The sequence below is a fragment of the Protomyctophum bolini genome, assembly GCF_963924005.1.
Source record: "Protomyctophum bolini genome assembly, chromosome: 15".
Classification (NCBI taxonomy): Eukaryota; Metazoa; Chordata; class Actinopteri; order Myctophiformes; family Myctophidae; genus Protomyctophum; species Protomyctophum bolini.
In genome coordinates this window covers 11,187,651-11,207,846 of record NC_137876.1, presented here as the reverse complement: position 1 = coordinate 11,207,846, position 20,196 = coordinate 11,187,651, and the positions used below count along the sequence as shown (strand labels likewise).

The 20,196-nt window shown below is 43.0% G+C and overlaps 1 protein-coding gene across 1 annotated transcript in view; it reads left to right on the top strand.

Annotated features, from left to right (window-relative positions):
* The window catches only part of unc79 (unc-79 homolog, NALCN channel complex subunit), a 53,635-nt gene that overhangs the window by 28,657 nt on the left and 4,782 nt on the right, over positions 1-20,196 (top strand). Inside the window, 22 exon segments of the mRNA XM_080784010.1 lie at positions 1,609-1,677; positions 2,271-2,560; positions 2,711-2,893; positions 5,744-5,906; positions 6,463-6,612; positions 6,789-8,012; positions 8,707-8,808; positions 9,847-10,056; positions 10,059-10,170; positions 10,283-10,423; positions 10,541-10,579; positions 10,708-10,820; positions 10,908-10,993; positions 11,432-11,605; positions 13,044-13,112; positions 15,404-15,514; positions 16,946-17,050; positions 17,153-17,230; positions 17,343-17,432; positions 17,822-17,997; positions 18,398-18,581; positions 18,690-18,893. Coding sequence (XP_080640136.1) covers positions 1,609-1,677; positions 2,271-2,560; positions 2,711-2,893; positions 5,744-5,906; positions 6,463-6,612; positions 6,789-8,012; positions 8,707-8,808; positions 9,847-10,056; positions 10,059-10,170; positions 10,283-10,423; positions 10,541-10,579; positions 10,708-10,820; positions 10,908-10,993; positions 11,432-11,605; positions 13,044-13,112; positions 15,404-15,514; positions 16,946-17,050; positions 17,153-17,230; positions 17,343-17,432; positions 17,822-17,997; positions 18,398-18,581; positions 18,690-18,893 — 4,073 coding nt within the window.

Here is a 20,196-nt window from a genome sequence, read left to right as displayed (position 1 = left end):
ATCAACTTTATACTGATTGGCTGGCGATTGTTCATCAGCTTTTGTGGAAAACTATCTACAGTATGTATGCAAAACCCTGTGCACTTTTTTAGTGCACTTGGTACCAAATACTCGTTCTGCCTTCAACAGTATAAAATAAAATGGAGTTCACCTGGTGTGGTAGAGCCATTACTTTCAAGCTCAGCCCTTGCACAGCCGACTTTTTCCATGTTTGAATCCGATCTGAGGATCTTTGACGCATGTCCTCCTTCCCCTTGTTTTTCTACTGCCATTTCCTGCATCAAATTAAGGCTTGAAAGTGATCCATAACATAAAAAATGTTATGGAAGTGCACAGTGCACAGTGAGGAACAAGACAACAACCACATACTGTACCTCCCAGAAAAAAAAGAAAACTTAATTAAAAATAATTAAAGGAAGGATAATCTGTCCATCGTGTAAACTCAGAACACATCTCTCTACCACTGTATAATAATAAAGGAAGCAGGAAGTTCAACCATTTTGTATGCAAATAATCACATTCTCCAGATTATGGCAGCATTGGAGTTGAAAGATTTGCTAAGAGATTTCGAGTTTTTAGTTTATGTGAATAATTGAAGAGTTGAGACGAGGAACCATCTAAATTCATAATTTATTCTGACAATCCCCCAATCTGTTCTGACCCCTTATCCATAATGTATACATTATAGAATGGATAATTATTATGGATTTAGATGGTTCTTCATCTCAACTCTTCAATTCGTTTACTCAGATCTGAAATAAGCCCTACAAACAGCCCTCTATCATTTATTAACAGAAATTATTCTAATAATTTAGTCCTTTCAAACAAATGACTGCAAGCTTTGTTGCCCAGATTACCTGCTCTCACAGTACAGTCCAAATGATCCTTTTACAGGAAGGAACAGAACAACAGAACAGAACGGACATCAAAAGATTGCCAACCAATCAGTCTGGTTAATCACAGATGTTACGGACATACGGAGCATTCAGCGTGTGCCTCACAGCTTACACCTGACAACAAACTGCATCCCACTGACACAGTCCCGCTTGAATATCTGGCTGTCTTGAGTGTCTGGGAGATCTGGTACAGACTAGTACGCCAGTACTACTGATGATGGCTTCACACATAATGCGGTTGTGAGGCCTCAATTACACTATTAAGACAAAATCGTTCTCTCTGTTCCGGGGGGAGAAGGGGGGCAGAGCAGCTCGCAATTCATTTTCAATGGGAGTCGCTGAGATTCACAGAACAGCTCTGCTCCATGGAGTGTGTTCTGCCCTCCTCCCCCCGCCCCCCATATGGAGCAGAGCTGTTCTGTGAATCTCAGCTGCTCTGCCCCCCTTCTCCACCCGGAACAGAGAGAACGATTTTGTCTTAATAATGTGATTGAGGCCTTAGGCAGCAGTGATTTGCTATTTTGTGATCTCACAAAATGACTGTCTACAGCAGTTGTGAAAGCCTGAATATCTTGAGCCATATGGCATTCTGTGTCGTGTGACTTTTGTGAATGTGCGCGTGCGTGCGTGCGTGAAGATGAAGCTCAGACATGTCCTGTGCTGCCTTCGTTGAGACATTTTCTAAATTGTGCTCTTCACATGTGGTTTTTAGCTCTAAGGCTTACAAGACAAGATCACTCTGCCCCGACACTTGGAGATATGATAGAGAAAGTCCTACCAGGTAAATAAAAAATCCCAAACTGAAATGATACACTATATAATAATAATAATAATATTAATAATACATATGCATATACAGTATATAACAATCACATGACATTGGGGGGGAAACATAATTGAAACTGAATATAATGGGCTACATGCAAATTATGACAGGGCAATGCTTGTTCTGTTTGTGACTTTCTTGTTGACCATGTCATGTTTTCCATTCACCCCATACCATACAATGGTCATTTGATGTCGATGTAGAGAACATGTTGACAAATTGGCCCGATGTTTTTGTCCTCCCTTGACTTAAAGGCACATTGACATGGAGTCCATGAGGGCTTCTGGCTTCTCCACTGTCACATCGTCATGAAGTGCATGCAGCATGAGGGCTCTGAGAACCCTTTTTGCACCCTTTCTGTCCACATTACTGCAGATTGTGGCCAATGCATCCATCTTGTAGACAGACAGTAGCTGAGGAGATGAGTTGACTCACCCCGTCTGTGTTTGTCAATCCTTGCACCCCCCCCGCAACTCCCTGCTACCCTTCCTTGTCTTCAGCATGCTTTCTCCCACCCTTTAACCCTGACGCTTCAGCCCCTCTCCTAGGCCAGACCCCGTCTCACGACAGCGACTCCGTCATCAGGGATCTGCTGCCTGAGGATGTCGGCATCGACCACCAGACGGTTCACCAGCTCATCATGGTGCTGATGAAGTTCATGGCCAAAGATGACGGCAGCGCCGAAGCCGACATCAGCAGCGCCAAGGCCTTCAACACGGTGAAGCGCCATCTGTATGTGCTGCTGGGCTACGACCAGCAGGAGGGCTGTTTCATGATCGCCCCACAGAAGATGCGAACGTCCACCTGCTTCAACGCCTTCATCGCCGGCATTGCACAAGTGACTCTATATTTACATTTACACTGTGTATTGCCCCTTATTTATCAAATATCAAACTGTTTGTGTATTCTGCGATTGTTGCTTTAGGTCTAACGGCATGTTGTTAAAATATATTTTTGTCACACTACTGTGCAATATCATTTCCTGCAGGTAATGGACTACAACATTGGCCTGGGGAAGCAATTACTCCCCCTGGTGGTCCAAGTGTTGAAGTACTGCACTTGTCCCCAGTTGAGACATTACTTCCAGCAGCCGCCCCGATGCTCCCTGTGGGCGCTGCGGCCACACATCAGACAGATGTGGCTCAAAGCCCTGCTTGTTATTCTCTATAAGGTACTGTGCTCTACACGCCACCATATGGCATAACACACACTGGGATTTCATTGCACAGGAATCGGGATACATAAATAAAATAATTTTAGCCTACATAGAAATAGTGTTGTGAGCTTGTATCTCAGCTATTTTCACTATTTTCTAGCGTTTTATTAAGCCATTTCGCAAGCCAGAAGCTACCGACATCCCTGACGTCACTCCCACTTACCCCTGGGTCACCTGAGTTATTCTTTGTATTGGAAATCTCATAGGCAAATCTTAAGATTGCATCATATACGTATGAACTGTGTTCCAAAAATAAACAAATCAGCCCAGCGATTTTGTCAGGTATGTGACCCTGTGTCATTTATATTGAATTACATTTGATAACGTCTGTGTTTGGAGATGAATTAGTACTTTTTCACCGTCAGATGATGCTTCATCTTCTCACTACTAACTAGAGGACTACCAGGTCTGAGGACACATAGACACATAACAAATGAATAAACACTACATAAAAATAAATTCCATTAACCTCATTGTCATATTCAGAATATTACTATGATTTATATTTGACCAGATGTACGTCCCACTGTGCATGAGACAGTCTCCACATTTCCATGACTTTTCAGGCGTCCCACAAATTGAGAGGCTTTTAGTGGGAGGCCTGAAAAGTGTTGAGAGAAAAGAGAAGCTCTATACCCGAGGTGGGGTTGGCGAAAGGGCCTTTCTGTGTGGAGTTTGCATGTTCTCCCCGTGTCCCCTAGGGTCACAAATGCAGTAATCCAGTATACTGCCTCCCCCTGGCCAGCTGGGGCACCTGATTGTAGGGAAAGGAACTGGTTGGAATAACGTGTTCCTTTCACGTTCTACGTCCAAACGGGGAACCCCCCCCCCCCTCCTCTGTCAGGTGAAAAGAAGTAGCTTGGACTCCTCATGCATTGAAGGAAGCATGAGGTCAGTCCTTTGCTCTCCCCAGGGAGTGTAGTGCCCAGGATTAGATTAGGTAATTGACATTGGGTGAAAAAAAGGGTTACAAAATTGTGGGATAAAAAGAATGAGAGGTTGTGTGTTGTGACTGGCAGCCATCAGTGTTCAAATGCACGTTTTAAAATCTAGTTTACATTACAGGGCTGTGTGGAGAAAGTGCTCTAATTACCCTCTGATTGTTTTTTATGTGTGTTTCTAAGCCTGTTAAAATAACATGCGGAATATCCCGTAGGCTACAGTAGCAATAAGTCGGCCATTGCACCCATGATGAAAAATGTGAGATGCCATAGGGTGATAGGAGCAGCTGGGCTGATTGGGATCAGCCACACCTGAGCTGGATGCTGGCTGAGGGAGATGCCTGGCCCTTGCCTTATCATGTCGTGCAGTGGAGGGACTAGGAGGGTGTGGCACAACAGCCTGCTCATTAATGTGAATTAAAAATCTGTGCATTCTGTGTTCAAGTTCATTTTTGAGGGGCGCTAGCCCCTTCTATATACAGCTTTTGTCCACACACGTCTCATATTTGCCATTGACAATGAAAGGAGAAATTAGGTCAAATGTCTGTCAAATATGACGTAAATTTGTGGCAACACAAACATTAAATGCCATTGACAATGAAGGGAAAATTTACGTCATATGTAGACGAGCAAATCGGCATTAAATCAGTTGTTCATGAGATGATGTATGGTGATGTATAATGATAAGAGCGCCCCTCACTTCACACGGGTGTGATTTTTAAGTGTTAACACTACTAGCTAGCCACTGCCTTTAATAGCTAGTACCTATAGTAAAGTAAAAATGCAGTTCCTAACACTTTTAAAACCACATGCTCCAAACAAGTGCAATATAGTTAAATAATCTATGGAGGAAACAGAGTAGGAAAGGAGGACTAATTCAATATTTTACTGACACCATTGGGGAAAGAATTCAATTGCTAAATCGAATCAAATGAGTCCTCTCTTTGTTTTGTCTGTTATAAAGGCTTGGCAATGGGGACTAATTCAATATTTTACTGACACCAATGGAGAAAATCACTAAATCTGACCAAATCAGAGCAGAGTCTGTTTTGGCTGTTGTAAAATCTTGGCGACTTTCTGTCTGGCTACTTGATGGATTGGACCATTGATTTGAACAAAGTCACCCAGTAAAATATAAAATGGCAACACAACAGGCTGTGGTATGAGTGAGAAGCATACAGTACGAATCCGTTTTGGATTTTAGACATGCAGAACAAGGAAGTGGGACATCGTGGTTAACAGTGGCTGAAATGGTTTTTTTTTTTTCTTCTTTAGAGGGTGGCTGGCATATCTCCCTTTTGGAATAGGGTAAACGACTCAATCAGCCGGGCTGAAAGAGTGTACTTTTACGTGGTTCGGCCTCCTGGTCCTGTCCTTATAGGCTTAGGGAGATGTTTGGGGCTATTTTTAGTGAAGAGATTTGGTGTAGATTGAAAAAAAACAGAGCCAACTCATGTCCAGTTTAAAACTGTAAATCTAGAGCGTTTAAGTGGTTAATTCAGTATTACCAGAAGTGGGGATAAACATATTTCCCCACCCACGATCGATAAAAAAGAATGCCAGACGGGGAATATAAAAAGCAGACGCGTGCACATTACCCCTCCCATCCCCACCAGAAAGTCGAACACAACTGTAAGGTCGACTCCACACGCACGCACTCGCGCGCACACACACACACACACACACACACACACACCAGATTAAAAATGTATGTCTTGATGCTCTGATTCCCAGCTTAGACGGATGTCTTTTTATAGATCAACATAGCTGTCCAAGATCACTGGAATAACATGATATAACGTCTGTTTTTGGATGGACTTTCAGTTTAAAACACAATTATAATGAGTGGTTCTGTTTCCTGCAGTATCCTTACAGAGATATGGACGGGAGCAAAATAGTGCTCCACCTGATCCACATCACCATCAACACACTGAATGCCCAGTATCACAGCTGTCGGCCCCATGCCACTGCAGGACCCCTCTACAGCGACAACTCCAACATGAGCCGCTACAGTGAGAAGGAAAAAGGTACTCCTCTAGTACAACGGTATCCTGAGTGTCAGTTTAACCACCAATTTGTGTTCCTCAAAAGAATTTGAAGCAATCTTTGAAAAATGTAAAAAAATAAAAATAAAAAAAAAACGTCTCAGTCTACTACAGTAACACTAATGGACCTGTAACGGTCCATTTTTACTCTGCCAGAATTAGACTAGCTCTCCAGATTGTTGTGTACGAGGTAGGCTTGCAAACTTGCTATTCTGCTGAACAGACATAATAAATAAATAAATAAGATTGTGCATAATGGACTTCATGCATACGGTTAGCTGGACACCGTCATAGTGTCAGAGCAAATTGGCTTAGTGTCTATTTTTGACTTACATAAACCATTGACAATGAATGGAGAATTTTACGTCATAGTGTCTGAGCAAATAGCATAGTGTCTATTTTACGTCGTGATATACAATTATAAGAGCACCCCTCACTTCACACGGGTGTGATTTATTTATATATTATTATTATAGATATCTTCTTTTACAAATGTAAGACATTGAAGGGTAATGGTACTTCTTTTTCCCCTTCTTAGAGGAAGATAGTGTATTTGATGAGTCAGATATCCACGACACACCAACAGGAGCTGCGAACAAGGAGTCACAGACCTTCTTTGCCCGCCTCAAGAGGATTGGAGGCAGCAAGTCTGTGAAGTACCAGCCAGTAGAGCTGAATGCCCAGAAAAGTAAGCAGCCTGACCCTAAAGGTTCAATTATGCAGTGTATTTTACATTACACTGATTTGAATCTCATTCAAATGTCTCCATGCCATGTTTTTTTGCAGGAGGCTTGCGTTGATATGACTCAAATGAAATTTGTTCTTCTATATCTTTATGCTTGTGTGTTTTGTTTTTTTAATCAGGTGAGATAGAGCTATCAGAATATCGTGAGGCCAGTGTCCTTCAGGACAACGTGTCCCAGTGTTTGTGGGATAAGAGCTCTAGATCCAAGCGGCTTCAAGCCATGCACAAGCAGAAGTCTCTGGACATATCCAGGGATGACTCCATCCTGTACAACCTGGATGTACACCGACGCAAATCCTGCATTGATCGTTGTGACCTGCAGACAGTCCCCCCATCTTCTTCCACGTCCCACAGCAGGCATCGCGGGAAGGGCTCTTCTGATGGCTCTTCTGGTCAGGCTGAGGGCAACGGTGTCCCGGACCGCCGTGGCTCCCGAGGTGGCCAGTCCAACAGCTCTAAGCGGGTCATCCCAGAGGTGCGTCTCAGCTGCATGGAGACCTTTGACGATAAGGCAGACCGGAGCTCACAAGAGGGGTCGGCTCAAGACAAGGAAGACCCGGACCTCATTGACCTGTCCTCGGACTGCACCTCCATCCCAGAGAAACACTCCATCCTCTCCATGTCTGACAGTGACTCCCTGGTGTTTGAGACCCTGCCTCCCCTGAGGATTGTGGAGAGCGACGAGGAGTTTGACTTTAATACCATCATGGCCACTAGGCCCAACGGCAGCGCCAAGGCCCCTGCCTCCCCGGCTAGCAGCAGTACCCTGCGGATGTCCCCTGTTGTGCAGGTGAGTGTGGAGGATTGCTCCAAGAGAGGCCCAGAACCTCCAATGGGAGAGGTGCACACCACGGACAAAAGGCAGCAGCGAGTGACTCCTAGCACTTCTCTGGAGCTTCCCGACCATCCGGATTACATCAACCACGACCCTATGACCCTGAAACAGAAGAGAGACCTGTTGAAAAAGGCGCCGCATGTCCCCGACCTGTCTCTAGATGACGCGACCATGACCCCAGAGGAGCTGAAGGCAGGAACACTGCTCGGAACGAGTCCTGTCGATAGGACGATCTTCTTGGACATCCCTGAAGACACGTCCTCGCCAGAAAAGGGCGATAATATGGATGACGACGAAGAGGACGGCGATGATGAAGATGACTATGACATCGGTGACGAAGAGGACAGCGACCCCAAACCAGATAATGACGACGAGGCCGAGTTTAAAATACAGATTGTGCCTCGACAGCGCAAACAGAGAAAGATAGCTGTAAGCGCCATTCAGAGGGAATACCTGGACATCTCTTTCAACACCCTGGACAAGTTGTGCGAGCAGCCCACAGAAACGGGTAAGAACTATGAGAGACAGGCTAAACATTGACCCGAGGCCAGATGATCAGACCATTCTGGCTCCTGCTGCTCAGGATTGTAGAGTTTTACTGATCCTAGATTCCTACTGCCATATTGTCTATATTGTATCAATGATGTATTATCCAAATATATTTGTTTCCCATGGACATGTAACATTTGAAGGGGCTCAAAAGCAAGTTTAACATCATACTATTATAACATAATATTGATAGGACTTCAAGCGCATAGTGTGTCCATAACCTAAAATAAATAATATAATGTACCCTTCAAATGAAAAAAAGTGATGCAGTACATAATATACAAGCTAACGTCACATCTTTACCAAACTCCCCACCTTGACGGTACCCGTATCCCGTGGCGTGCTTTCTCTGACAGATTTAATTTCACCTAATATCCAAACAATTAAATAGGAAGTCACACATTTTACAGCAGATGTTAATTGGCAATTGCTGTGTGGATAATAATTAGAGCTACCGTATGATGAGACACCGTAAACTATGAGGTCTGATACACTAAACATTAAATAATGAAACATGAAATAATCAGTATAAACAGGTTATAACCATTGTATCTGTACTTGCAGTATATTATAGTTTATCACTGGCGTAAGATGGCATATAGTATGCTGATGCCAATTCCTCTGCCCATCAACCACCCATATTTTGCCTCCAGATCATATGGTTCTGTCTACTTTGGAAAAGCCAAGAGAATCTGCCTCAGCCCCCACGCTTGAAGCTGCTATACCAGAGACAAGCCACCGTTCTTCAGTATCAAGTAGGATCCAAATACTTCACTGTGATTATACTCCAACATCATTAGAGTACATCTACCTTTTATCAAAGGCATTTGTTCAGCAGTTTTCAAGTTAATGTCCAGTGCAATATCGTCAAAACATCCATCAGTAATTGATTTTTTGGGGGGTAAAATGTATTTTATTATCCCCATTAAGTAGCGAGTTATGGAGTGGGAAGCATAAAACTGCATTAATTTATGTTATTGGACTTAAATAGCTAAAGTTGCTAGGAATTGGAAAAGCATTTATCAATAAATCTTTTAATACATTTAAACCTACATTATTGTGTAAAAAAAGAACATACTTGAATACTCAAGATTCTCCTTATGATGTAGATATATTTGGTGTTTTCTTCCTAAGCCTAAGCTTTCTTCCTTCTAAGCCACAGACTCCTAAAGACAGGGCTTTAATGCTCGGAAATTCAAATAATGTGTAAAAACAGTAACTATTATGTTATAATTTTCCATTCTAATTAGCAATAAATAGGACGTGTGTTTGAATAGCTACATCTGCTCCTCCCCCAAAATGTAATAATCCTACAGTGGAAGAAGTCCACGCTGCTAAAATCTCCAGGTGGCTCTATATAAACAAAAAAGTATAAATACATTTACATTTAATTTCACAGATAAACAAAAAAGTATACATTTACATTTAATAGTATAACAGCTTCCAGTTGCAAGTATAAATGGCTTTGTTTGAATACTAGACATTCACATTGTACATTTATAGGTACAATATTACACCAAATACAGTCAATACAGTATAAATACAACTAGCAACGTCCTCCTCTTGTGATGTCATGATGCAATTCCATTCTGCGTTCTGTACAGTCACCTTATAAGAACTTCTCATTCTAATATTGAGATTTTTAATTATTTCCCAATAATTAGATTAGCAAGTATGTAAATATTGCTGTCCCTCATCTGTTGCCCTACCTTTGAGGTTTTGCTGCACTCTCGACAAAATGGACTTGGACAGCCCGTCAGGTCTGATGGGCTTTCTCTTTGTTTGACCTTTAGCTCAGTACCGTCAGGCGAAGCGAGGCTCTCTTGGAGCTCTGACCATGAGCCAGCTAATGAAGAGGCAACTGGAGCACCAATCCAGTGCCCCACATAACATCAGTACCTGGGACACAGGTCCGTCACCGTCACTTACTGCAGCAGCTGGCCCCCCAAAAAATCTAATTTCGACACTCAGAAGTCTCAACATCATTACCTACCATCTCTCTCTCTCTCCACAGGCCCAACCAAGACCAGTCTCCTGTCTGCCCCTAGCACAGTCAGCATGTTCGTGCCTGCCCCGGAGGAGTTCATTGATGAACAGCCTACCACTATGAGTGACAAGTAAACTGCTTGATCATCATGTTAGCCGCAATCTGCGCTCGAGTCTCTGTTATGCTGACTCAATGCCACTCAAATGGCCTGATGGGGATTCTCTTTGCCTCTGGCGTTCCAGGTGTCGTGACTGCGGAGCCGTGCTGGAGGAGTATGATGAAGATACCCTTGGTCTGGCGGTGGTGGTTCTCTCCATGTTCATCCACCTCAGTCCTGAGCTGGCAGCTCCGCTTCTCCTCGACATCATACAGTCTGTGGGCAGGTACCACTACAGCAGAACCACACATATAGTTATAGTGTCATAACCCGCTGTTGTACCTCATATATACAGTAATTCAACCCTCGAGTTGGCTAATCCAGGGCTTTGATTCTTTTTTAGGTTGGCGTCTAGTGCCAATTTCTCCGGACAAGCTGAGAGGTATGAGTCATTAAAGCCATTAGAGAGCAGTATGCCCATGTAAAAAAATTAATAGCGCATTAGCAGGTGAGTTGGATGTTTAATTAATGTGACTCCCAGGGTAATTTAGCCATTTGTTGGATTTTCAGCATGTTGATCCCAGGGAACGCTGCAGGCGTGGCCAAGCAGTTCCTCCGCTGCGTGTTCCACCAGCTGGCTCCCAACGGCATCCTGCCGCAGCTCTTCCAGAGTAACATCAAAGGTCTGCTCCTTCCATCCGCAGAGGGATATTAATTATGGCAGAAGCCCACGCTGTGACCTTAAATCTCTCCCTCGCTCTCTCTTGCAGATGGAAGTTTTCTAAGAACGCTTGCATCTTCCCTAATAGACTTCAATGAACTAAGTTCTGTTGCTGCCCTCAACATGCTGCTTGAGGTGAAATTTCATGTTTCTTTTTTCTCTTCCCCCAAGACAGTATGTGACATGGTGTAGCCAGCAGGGGGAGCTCGTGTCAAAATAGAACCTCTCATAGCTCAGCTGCATGGGCCTCATGATAAATGTGTTCAAAATAAAAATACAATTTGTCAGATAATTTCAAGACATTTTGCCTCCATCTTGGTTTGCTGACCGTAAAACCCTGACCTGATAGTGTAGACGTGCAGATGAAACACCACTGGAGCGTGCATCTATCAGATCAGTCGTTGCTGCCTTTCAGTGTGCTAAACCGGGGCCATCAGCGAAACGGGCACTCTGATTGATTAGCAGTGCATTATCAATCAGATCAGATCAATCAGCGCATGAACTGTAAATCTCTATGGACATACAGGAGTTCATTATATAACCCTGTTAAGTTTATCCCTCTGTGCCCTCCAGGGTCTGAACAACAAGAAGAGTCTGCCAGCGGGGGGCACTATACTACACTGCCTGGATAACATAGCCACCTTCATGGAGGCCCTCCCCATGGACTCTCCCAGCAACCTGTGGACCACCATTTGTAACCAGTTCCAGACCTTTCTCACCAAGTTGCCCTCTGTGCTCCCTCTGAAGGTATACAGCAGGTTTACAGCAGTTGTCTCGCGTGAGCCCATAGATATTTAATATAAATCACACCTGTGTGAAGTGAGGGGCGCTAATATATTAAAGTCTAACTCATGTTTATTAGCTAAGGAGGCACATTATGACGTACATTTTCCCTTCATTGTCAATGGCGTTTACAAAACAAACATTGAACTAAAGACAAACATTGACCTGTGTATAGGAGAGGCTAGCGCCCCTCAGAAATAGATGCCTCATTGGCTGCTGCAGTTCGTTGGAGCCATGTGTGTCGAAGGAGGGGCGGAACAATTTACACTGGGGGAGGAAGTGCGCCGGAAGTGTGGAAGGCACGCTACGTCACGCTGCCACTCAAGTGACCACTGGCCAAACACATGCGCTCTGTGCATAGAGTTATAGAGGATAGAGGGCGGACTGTCCCGCCCCCTGCTATTCATTTCGATTGAAGTTGCTTAGTGGCGTTTTGAAGCACCCGGAAGAACTGTCTACTTCCGCACTTTGTTCGATTTTGGCACCAAAATGTTGTGCCCAAAATGCGGAAGTGTTTAATGTTAAACCCCAGATGCACAGGGTTTACTTGTGCTAAATGCACGGGCCCGCCTGCAGTACCAGACAAGTAGGGCTCAGCGCTTCAACGCTGGCCAGCCTTTCTGGGGGCTTAGCTCTGTGACGCACGCTCCTTCCGCTATGCTTCGCAAGGAATCTCGGAAAAATGTTGCCCCCTCTCGAGAGCATACGCCCCAGAGCCGGAAGAGGCGTCTATCTTTATGTCTATGTGTGGACCCCCAAGGTGTCCTTGGGGAGCGTTCCAGCGGATCCACCAGCAAAATTAGGAACAGTTGAAACACTTTAACCCTATTTTAAACAACGCTGCAACACGTTGTAGTAGTGAACACACCGTACTGGTAGTAGATTGGCTATTTTCGTAACATTTGGAAAAATGTGGAATAGGCTACAGTTTTTTTTTTTTACATTTTAACAACACACATCTCTGTTATGGGGTTCCCCTGACACAATCCTTTTTTCTATATCAATTTGGAGGTCCTTGACATGCAGATGTTTGTGAACCACTGATTTACAGGAAACTCTAGACAGACAGAGTTTGATACGATCAGGACGTTTCACTCAAAAAGCTCCCATAGCCATTTCCTTGCAGATGTCAAGGGCAGACGTTGGGGGTCAGATAAGTGGACTCTAATCAATGACTGACTGTAAACCACTTAAGGAAAAAAGAAAATCATAGAAAACGAAGAGCAGTGCTTTAGGTTTGCAGAAATTTCAACAAGGTTCAAGGTTGTACTTTATTGTTACATCTTGTGTACAGGTACATAAGAGTAAATAATAACCTATATACATGTGCATGTTTCCCCTGTAGTAGCAAAGTTAGGTAAACTTTATGTGAACTACTACAGTATTCCTTTCTTCTGTGTAGTGTCCCATGGATTCCAGTTTGAGAATCATCATTTGTCTTCTGAAGATCCCTACCACAAATGCAACTCGGGTAGGTGGGCCCATATAGTAGAAATATGTTCACACCAGGTATTGGTTTCACCATGCCTTGTCCCATGACTGGTATCCACCAGAGTAATGACCATCCAAATACAAAATGTTTGATTGTCATATGATTCGCGTAGACGTCAGATGGTTCCATGGTACATTTTAAATTGATTCAGATGTGATTCTTTAAACGTCAGACCTTTTAAAAGTGCATTACAAACAGTCTACCCTGCTGCAACTGTACTGCTCTGCAAATTTTAAATTGATAAACAATCGGATTCTTTCAATATCATACTGTATCTTTTAAAAGTGCATTAGAAACGGTCTATTTTGCTGCAACTCTTGCTGTTAACGTCCGGGAACTATTGCTGTAAAACAAATTGGTCTATTTAATGGAGAAGTGATGTGATTCCTCAAGCTCAATTGGAGTAATTGGAGTTGTCACCACCAGTGTTGGGCAGTAACGTGTTACTTATCAGTAATGTATTACTATAATATTATTGCTTTACCCAGTAACAAGTAGTGTAACTAACTACAGTTGCCAAAACAGTAATATTACATATTACTGTTCCAAGTAACGCGCATTACTCGTTACAAAATATGTGATTTGTTTTTGTTTCTGACCAAGATAAAAGCACGCTCTCTTCGCTGTATAATTGTCTATGAGCCGGCACTGCGATGTGTCTGTCTGTGTCTGTCTGTGTCCAGCAGTCACAGACAGACCAGACAGAGCAGCATAGATCTGTGGAGCAGCACATGTAAACAGCAGAGTAGAAGGTAAAATGCACAAAAAGAAAGGATTTACAAGCTATCAACACTGAAAGCGTGTAAGTCTAGACTAAAGTTGTCCTTTTTAAAGGACAACTTTAGCTTTTTTCAACCAAGGTTCATGTTTTAGGTTGTTATTAGAGAAAATAAAAGGTGAGTGTTAATTTCTTTTCATTTGCTGCTTTCTTTCGTCTTAACCATTTTAGCAATTTTTTGACAGGGGGGCGGGGGCATTCGAACAAGTGGCTAAATATATATATATATATTTTTTACAACATTTTACGGCAATTTCTTTATTATTTACTATAGTCCTACTAGACCCCAGGAAATTACATCTGGCCATAAAAGATTGCGGGGTCTATTGAATGTGAAGGAGGAGGTGACAAACTGACGATTGAGCCTACGACAGTATGGCAGCCCCATAGTTTCCAGGTTCAGACACACAGTATGGCAGCCCCCTAGGTTCCAGGTTCAGACCATAGACTGTAAAAGATATGGACAAAGCGTTCCCCGGGTCTAACATGAACGTAAAATGAAGCCTGTCAGTCCTTGCAATGGAAGTCGCCATCTTTCTAGATCCGTTTTGGCCCAGCTGGCCATTGGCTGGCCCAGACAACGAGGCGGGACTTCCCCCCCCCTTCTTCTCCGTTGGTTTTTATTTTGACTCGAGTGGGAGGGGAATCCCTATCATAGACTGTAACGGTAGCCACGCCCCTCAGAACATACGCGACTTTATGGTCCTTTTTTAAATTAATGGGACCATAATTTTCCAAAAAGAATATTATGACATTAGAAATGAGACTTTAAACTAGTGACTGGAAGAAGAAAGTATTCATGACCATGTTTATTAAGGTAATACAGTCTAGGTGAAGTTGGGTCCAAATACATGGACTTCTATGGGGTTATGGGTTTTTCTGGGTCCAATGACAGCGCCACAACAGGCCATCATATGAACTTTCATTTCCTTAGTGGCTTCACAAAATATCTGTCTGACTGCCCCCCTGGTTCAGACACACAGCATGGCAGCCCCCTATAAGATTCCAGGTATTCGTTCAGACACACAGAAAACAACTACTGTGATCAGATGTAATTTACTGGGGTCTAGTAGGACTAAATAACAATAAAGAAATTGCCCTACATTTTTCTAAGAAAATACATATTTAGCTACTTGTTCAAATGCCTCTGCCTCCATGTCAAAAATGGCTAAAATGAAAATGTAACATCCACCTTTCACTTTCTCTAATAACAAACAACCTAAAACATGAACCTTGGTTGGGAAAAAAAAGAAAGTTGTCCTTTAAGCACTAGAGGTTCGGGACGCTACAACAGTAAAAAAGGAAGTAATATAATATATTTACTCTTGATACAAAGTAACAAGCAATATAATGTTACTTTTTAAATGAGTAATAAGTAACTTTGCTAATTACTTTCTTAAGTAATATTGCCCAACACTGGTCACCACTCTCTCTTCCCATCACTTTGGTATCCACTAACTGTAACCTCCTCTCCTTCCACCCTGTGCCTCAGAGCCTATTGGAGCCCTTCTCCAAACTGCTCAGCTTCATCATCCAGTACGGTGTGTTCAGCCTGTCCTACCTGGTAGAGCTATGTGGACTTTGCTACAAAACCTTCAACAAGGTACAGTATAGTTGACCATGTCCACATTTACACTCCTCTTTGGTTGAGCTGCAGAGCGATGCAAAACTACCGTATTATAAGTTTACATGTATGTATACAGTGCATACATACATTACCACCAGAGGGTGACGAAAGCGACGATGAGCCGCAAGGCAACACTTTATTTTGATGTATGTTCATTTGTATGCCATTTAAAAAAGGCATGTTTGTATACATTGCAGTACATCACTAAATCTCTCTTGAGTCCTGTGGTGCAAAGCAAAGGTTCAAATCAAATTCACAATCAAATGTGTAGCGTGAGGACACTTTCTACTTCCCCCGGTTCAACAGCCAGACAGAAATGTGGCCGCATGTCACAGATGATTAAGTAGGCAATCAGCCAGTATTGATTAACATGATTAGTTGTGGTGCTGGGACCGAGGATGTATGGTGTATTTCTGAAAGGCTGTCTCAGGCCAAGATGGAGCAAGGGCTGTCTGTGTCCTATCAGGCCAGATGGATCCTCAGCCCTCCACCACTGCCAAGTCTGCATGCTTTATGTCTCCTGCAATATTGATTTTCTACACCCTGTTTAATCCCTCACAGTATAATATCCGCTTTTCGGAACCTGTGGTTGGTATGAGCAATTGCTTTTTTTTGCGTGATTTTCCTGTGCACTTGTTTTCCAGAAAGCTGAGCTATATAGGCATGGAAATTGGCTTATTTTTATGTTTTGTGTGTATGTGCCATTTCTGCCCATGTGGCTGAGCTTTTGTGAGTGAGCTTTTTGCTATTTTAGAGAGGCAAAGTAAGGCTTTTCAGACCGACCAAAGTTTGTCAAGTCATGCTCTGTTTGTCACGACTGCATTGCACTACGCTGAGTGGATTGGTTCCCTTGGCTACAGAACGGTCCATGATTTGCTAGGCCATGCTCCATTAACTTTTAATTACGAGAGTGCTGCGTACAGGTATGCGCACATTAACGAGCGACACAATGAGAAATGTCAGCAGCGACTCTGCATTCTGTAGAGGCAGAGATGTGCCTAAGCTTAACATGAGTAAACATGACTGCATAGAGAAAGAGGCTTGGGTTGACAGTGTGGTTTGTAAACAGGCAGCTGGGCTTTGTGTGGAAGGGACGAACAGAGAGAGCAGTCTGTCCTCGGGGAGGAAGGCAGGCAGCCTGACAGCCTCATCTGAGCTGCCTGGGACTCTGGGAGGAGAGATCTGGACTGGCCTAAATCTACTTCTCAGCTTCACTTCTCTGTTCTCTCTGTCTATTCTGTATATATTCCCTCTCTCTCCATCTCTCCGCCTGTCCTCCCTCTTTATTCAGGGTAGGGAGTCTATGCTCTACCCACAGCATGAGTAAGGGGGAGGGATAATAGATGAAAGGGGGGGTCTTGATGCATCAGTAAATGTACTCCTTTCTCAATCTATCCTTGTGCCCAGGAGAGAGATAAGTTCTACATGTCTCGTATTGTGGTGCTGGAGCTTCTGCAAGCTCTCAAGTTCAAGTCTCCCCTACCTGACACAAACCTGCTACTGCTGGTTCAGGTAAAACAATAAAACCACACTACACCCAACTACATGATCGTGAGAAGTATGTGTGCATTGAATTGCAATGTTAACAACAACAATTTGTGTTTTGGTTGTCAGTTTGTCTGTGCAGATATCGGTACGCGGCTGGCAGAATCAACCATCATCCACAAGCACATGATCTCAACGCTGCCGGGGGTAAGACTTGAGTGCTTTCTGTGATTGGAGCGTTTTAAAACAGCAGGAAATAAAGATGTGTCCTGCTGTGACTCCGTATAAAACCTTAACTTGTTTTTCTTTTTCCCCACAGTGCACAACAGCAGCAATGGAATGTATGCGACAATACATAAGTGAGCTGTTGGACTTCATTGCAGATATGCACACACTAACCAAGCTGAAAGTAAGTCCTGATATTTCATGCGAGTGCTGCAACATGTCATCATTTATCTGGTATGATATCATTAACATTTTGCAAGGAAAATGGTCCACAGGTTTTAATTTTTGCACAGATGTTTCAGCAAGGCCTTCTTCAGTGTGTTAGCTTGCTTCCCCAAGGAGAAATAAAAATGTGAATATGAATTTGTGGATGCAGACCATTTTCTTTGCAAAGATTCAGTGGATAATATACTGTAGGTCTATATGCACCCATAGTGAAGGGGCTACATAAGTAATTAAGATGAGTACTTTAATTTCTCATAATTTATGAGATTGCATAGTCCCTCCACTCCTCTCATTTATGGCTGACCTTTTCGTTCTTTCAATTCCGACACTCGATCCCCCCTTTCTCAGAGCCACATGAAGGCTTGCTGTCAGCCACTGCATGAGGATACCTTTGGGGGAAATGTAAAAGTTGGTCTGGCACAAGTAGCCGCCATGGAGATCAGCAAAGGCAATCACCGTGACAACAAAGCTGTGGTCCGGTATCTTCCCTGGCTCTACCATCCTCCTTCTGCCATGCAACAAGGGTGAGAAACACCTCGCCCTCAAGACATTATCGATAGCCTAGTTCTTATAAACTGGGGGTGTTTTATTCTTTATTTATGCGAACAATTCGCCCACAAATACAGTAATTCAAATTTTTATGTATTCCATTAGTGTGATGTGTTTTACTGAAAATATGTTGTTTCTCCATAATCCTACTGTACATCAGGTAGTTAAGTCACCATTTACATAGAGAAATGGGGGAGACTAAACAGACCTAACATTCATTTAGGAAAACATTTTTATATAACCATTTCAATAACCGTAACCAGTAACTGGCTTAATTTTTTTTTTTTGGCTGTAGCTTAATAAATCATGGAGATAATATCATAGTTCCAGTGAGGCATTAATAAAACTAAGCTCCCAACTGTGTCCTTTCCACAGGCCGAAAGAGTTTATTGAGTGTGTGTCTCACATCCGCCAGCTGTCATGGTTACTGTTGGGGTCTCTGACCCACTGTGCCCTGCACCAGGGCTCTACCTCCTGCATGCCCATCCCTCTGGACGCTGGCTCCCACATTGCAGACCACCTCATTGTCATCCTCATTGGCTTTCCAGAGCAGTCCAAGGTCTGGTAGAATCTATGAATTCAAATCAACCATATTCTCGTTGTTGCAGGTACAATCTGTAACCACCATCTGACTTTTCCCATTCTTTTCTTGTATCTCTGTACGCAGACATCCGTGCTGCACATGTGCTCCTTGTTCCATGCTTTTATGTTTGCCCAGCTTTGGACCATTTATTGTGAGCAGGCAGCGGCCACCCCGGCCTTGCAGAACCAGAACCAGACAGAGTTCTCATCCAGTGCCATTCTCACGGGCCTGGAGTTCTGGAGCCGTGTTACTCCCAGCATTTTGCAGCTGATGGCCCATAACAAAGTGGTGAGAGTGCAATGCAATTTATTGTCATGTCCGAAAGAGTAAATTAGTGGGTGAAATATTTTTTTGTCCAAGCTTCTAATATAATAAGTAATTTTAAGAAAAGAGTCATAAGGGTAGATAGAAAAAGAAACAAGAAAAAAGTCAGATAACAAGAAGACACAAGTTACATACTGTACTGTGTGTATGGTCAAAATACAAATAAAATTAGGCAGCTCAGCTCCAGGGTGTTAAGTTGGGTTAGCTAAGGGAGAATAGTTGCCTGGAAATGGTGGTCTCTTTCAAGTATTAAATATGAATTGATGATATTACTTTGTACATCATTATACAATGGGTAGTTCCGGCCAAGCACTTTGATTGGTCGCTATTGGCTGTCCAGCTGTGCTCCAATCACAAAAGGCACACCTCAGCTGTGTTTGAATCAATATGCTGCTTAATTATCACTCTTCCATTGATACAAACAGAAATAGCAACACATTTCCATGATAATGGAGGCGCTAATCTGTTTTGTCTTGCCAGGCTAATACTTTAGAAAGTCGCTAGTGTGATATGTTTTGATTCTGTTAAATAATGTTAAAATAAAAGACAGCAACCACTTTCTATCCGTTGTATAATCGCAACATTACATGAGAGGGTGTTCTTTACTGTTGTTGTTGCACTCCAGTGAGTTTAACGGAAGTCAATGAAGGCAAGCACTGCATTCTAACCGCATAACTGTCACAAGACAACACCTCCTTGTGTGATTGCTTAAATATAGCAGTATTATGTAACTTTTTTTGTGTATACATTTTTCATTTGTCCAATGTAGAGTATCTTAACATACATTACATACATAACATTAACAATTAAAAAAGTGAGTTTGTTAATACAATAATGGCCCCTACAGACTAGGAGTTTTTAAGTTGTCGGGGAGTCATCCGATCGTTGTGTATTTCATACTACAGGAGTAAATTGGCTGTCATTGTTTGTGGCTTTCACACTAAACTATTGATAGCCAACTAGTGATCACACACAGCACGAGTTCACCAAAATGTGATCCTCTCTCTCTCTCTGCGCGGGCACACAGACAGGAATACACAGGGCAAAATTTATGTGATAGCCTAGTAGCCTAGGCTATAGCGAGACAGGACGCTACATCTTGATTTTCATTAAATTATTCTCTGTCTCTCTCCATATGTACACGCGCACAGACACACACATACACGCGCGCGCGCACACACACACACACACACACACACACACACACACACACACACACACACACACACACACACACAGTCCACTTGCCAGAATGTGAACCCAGACA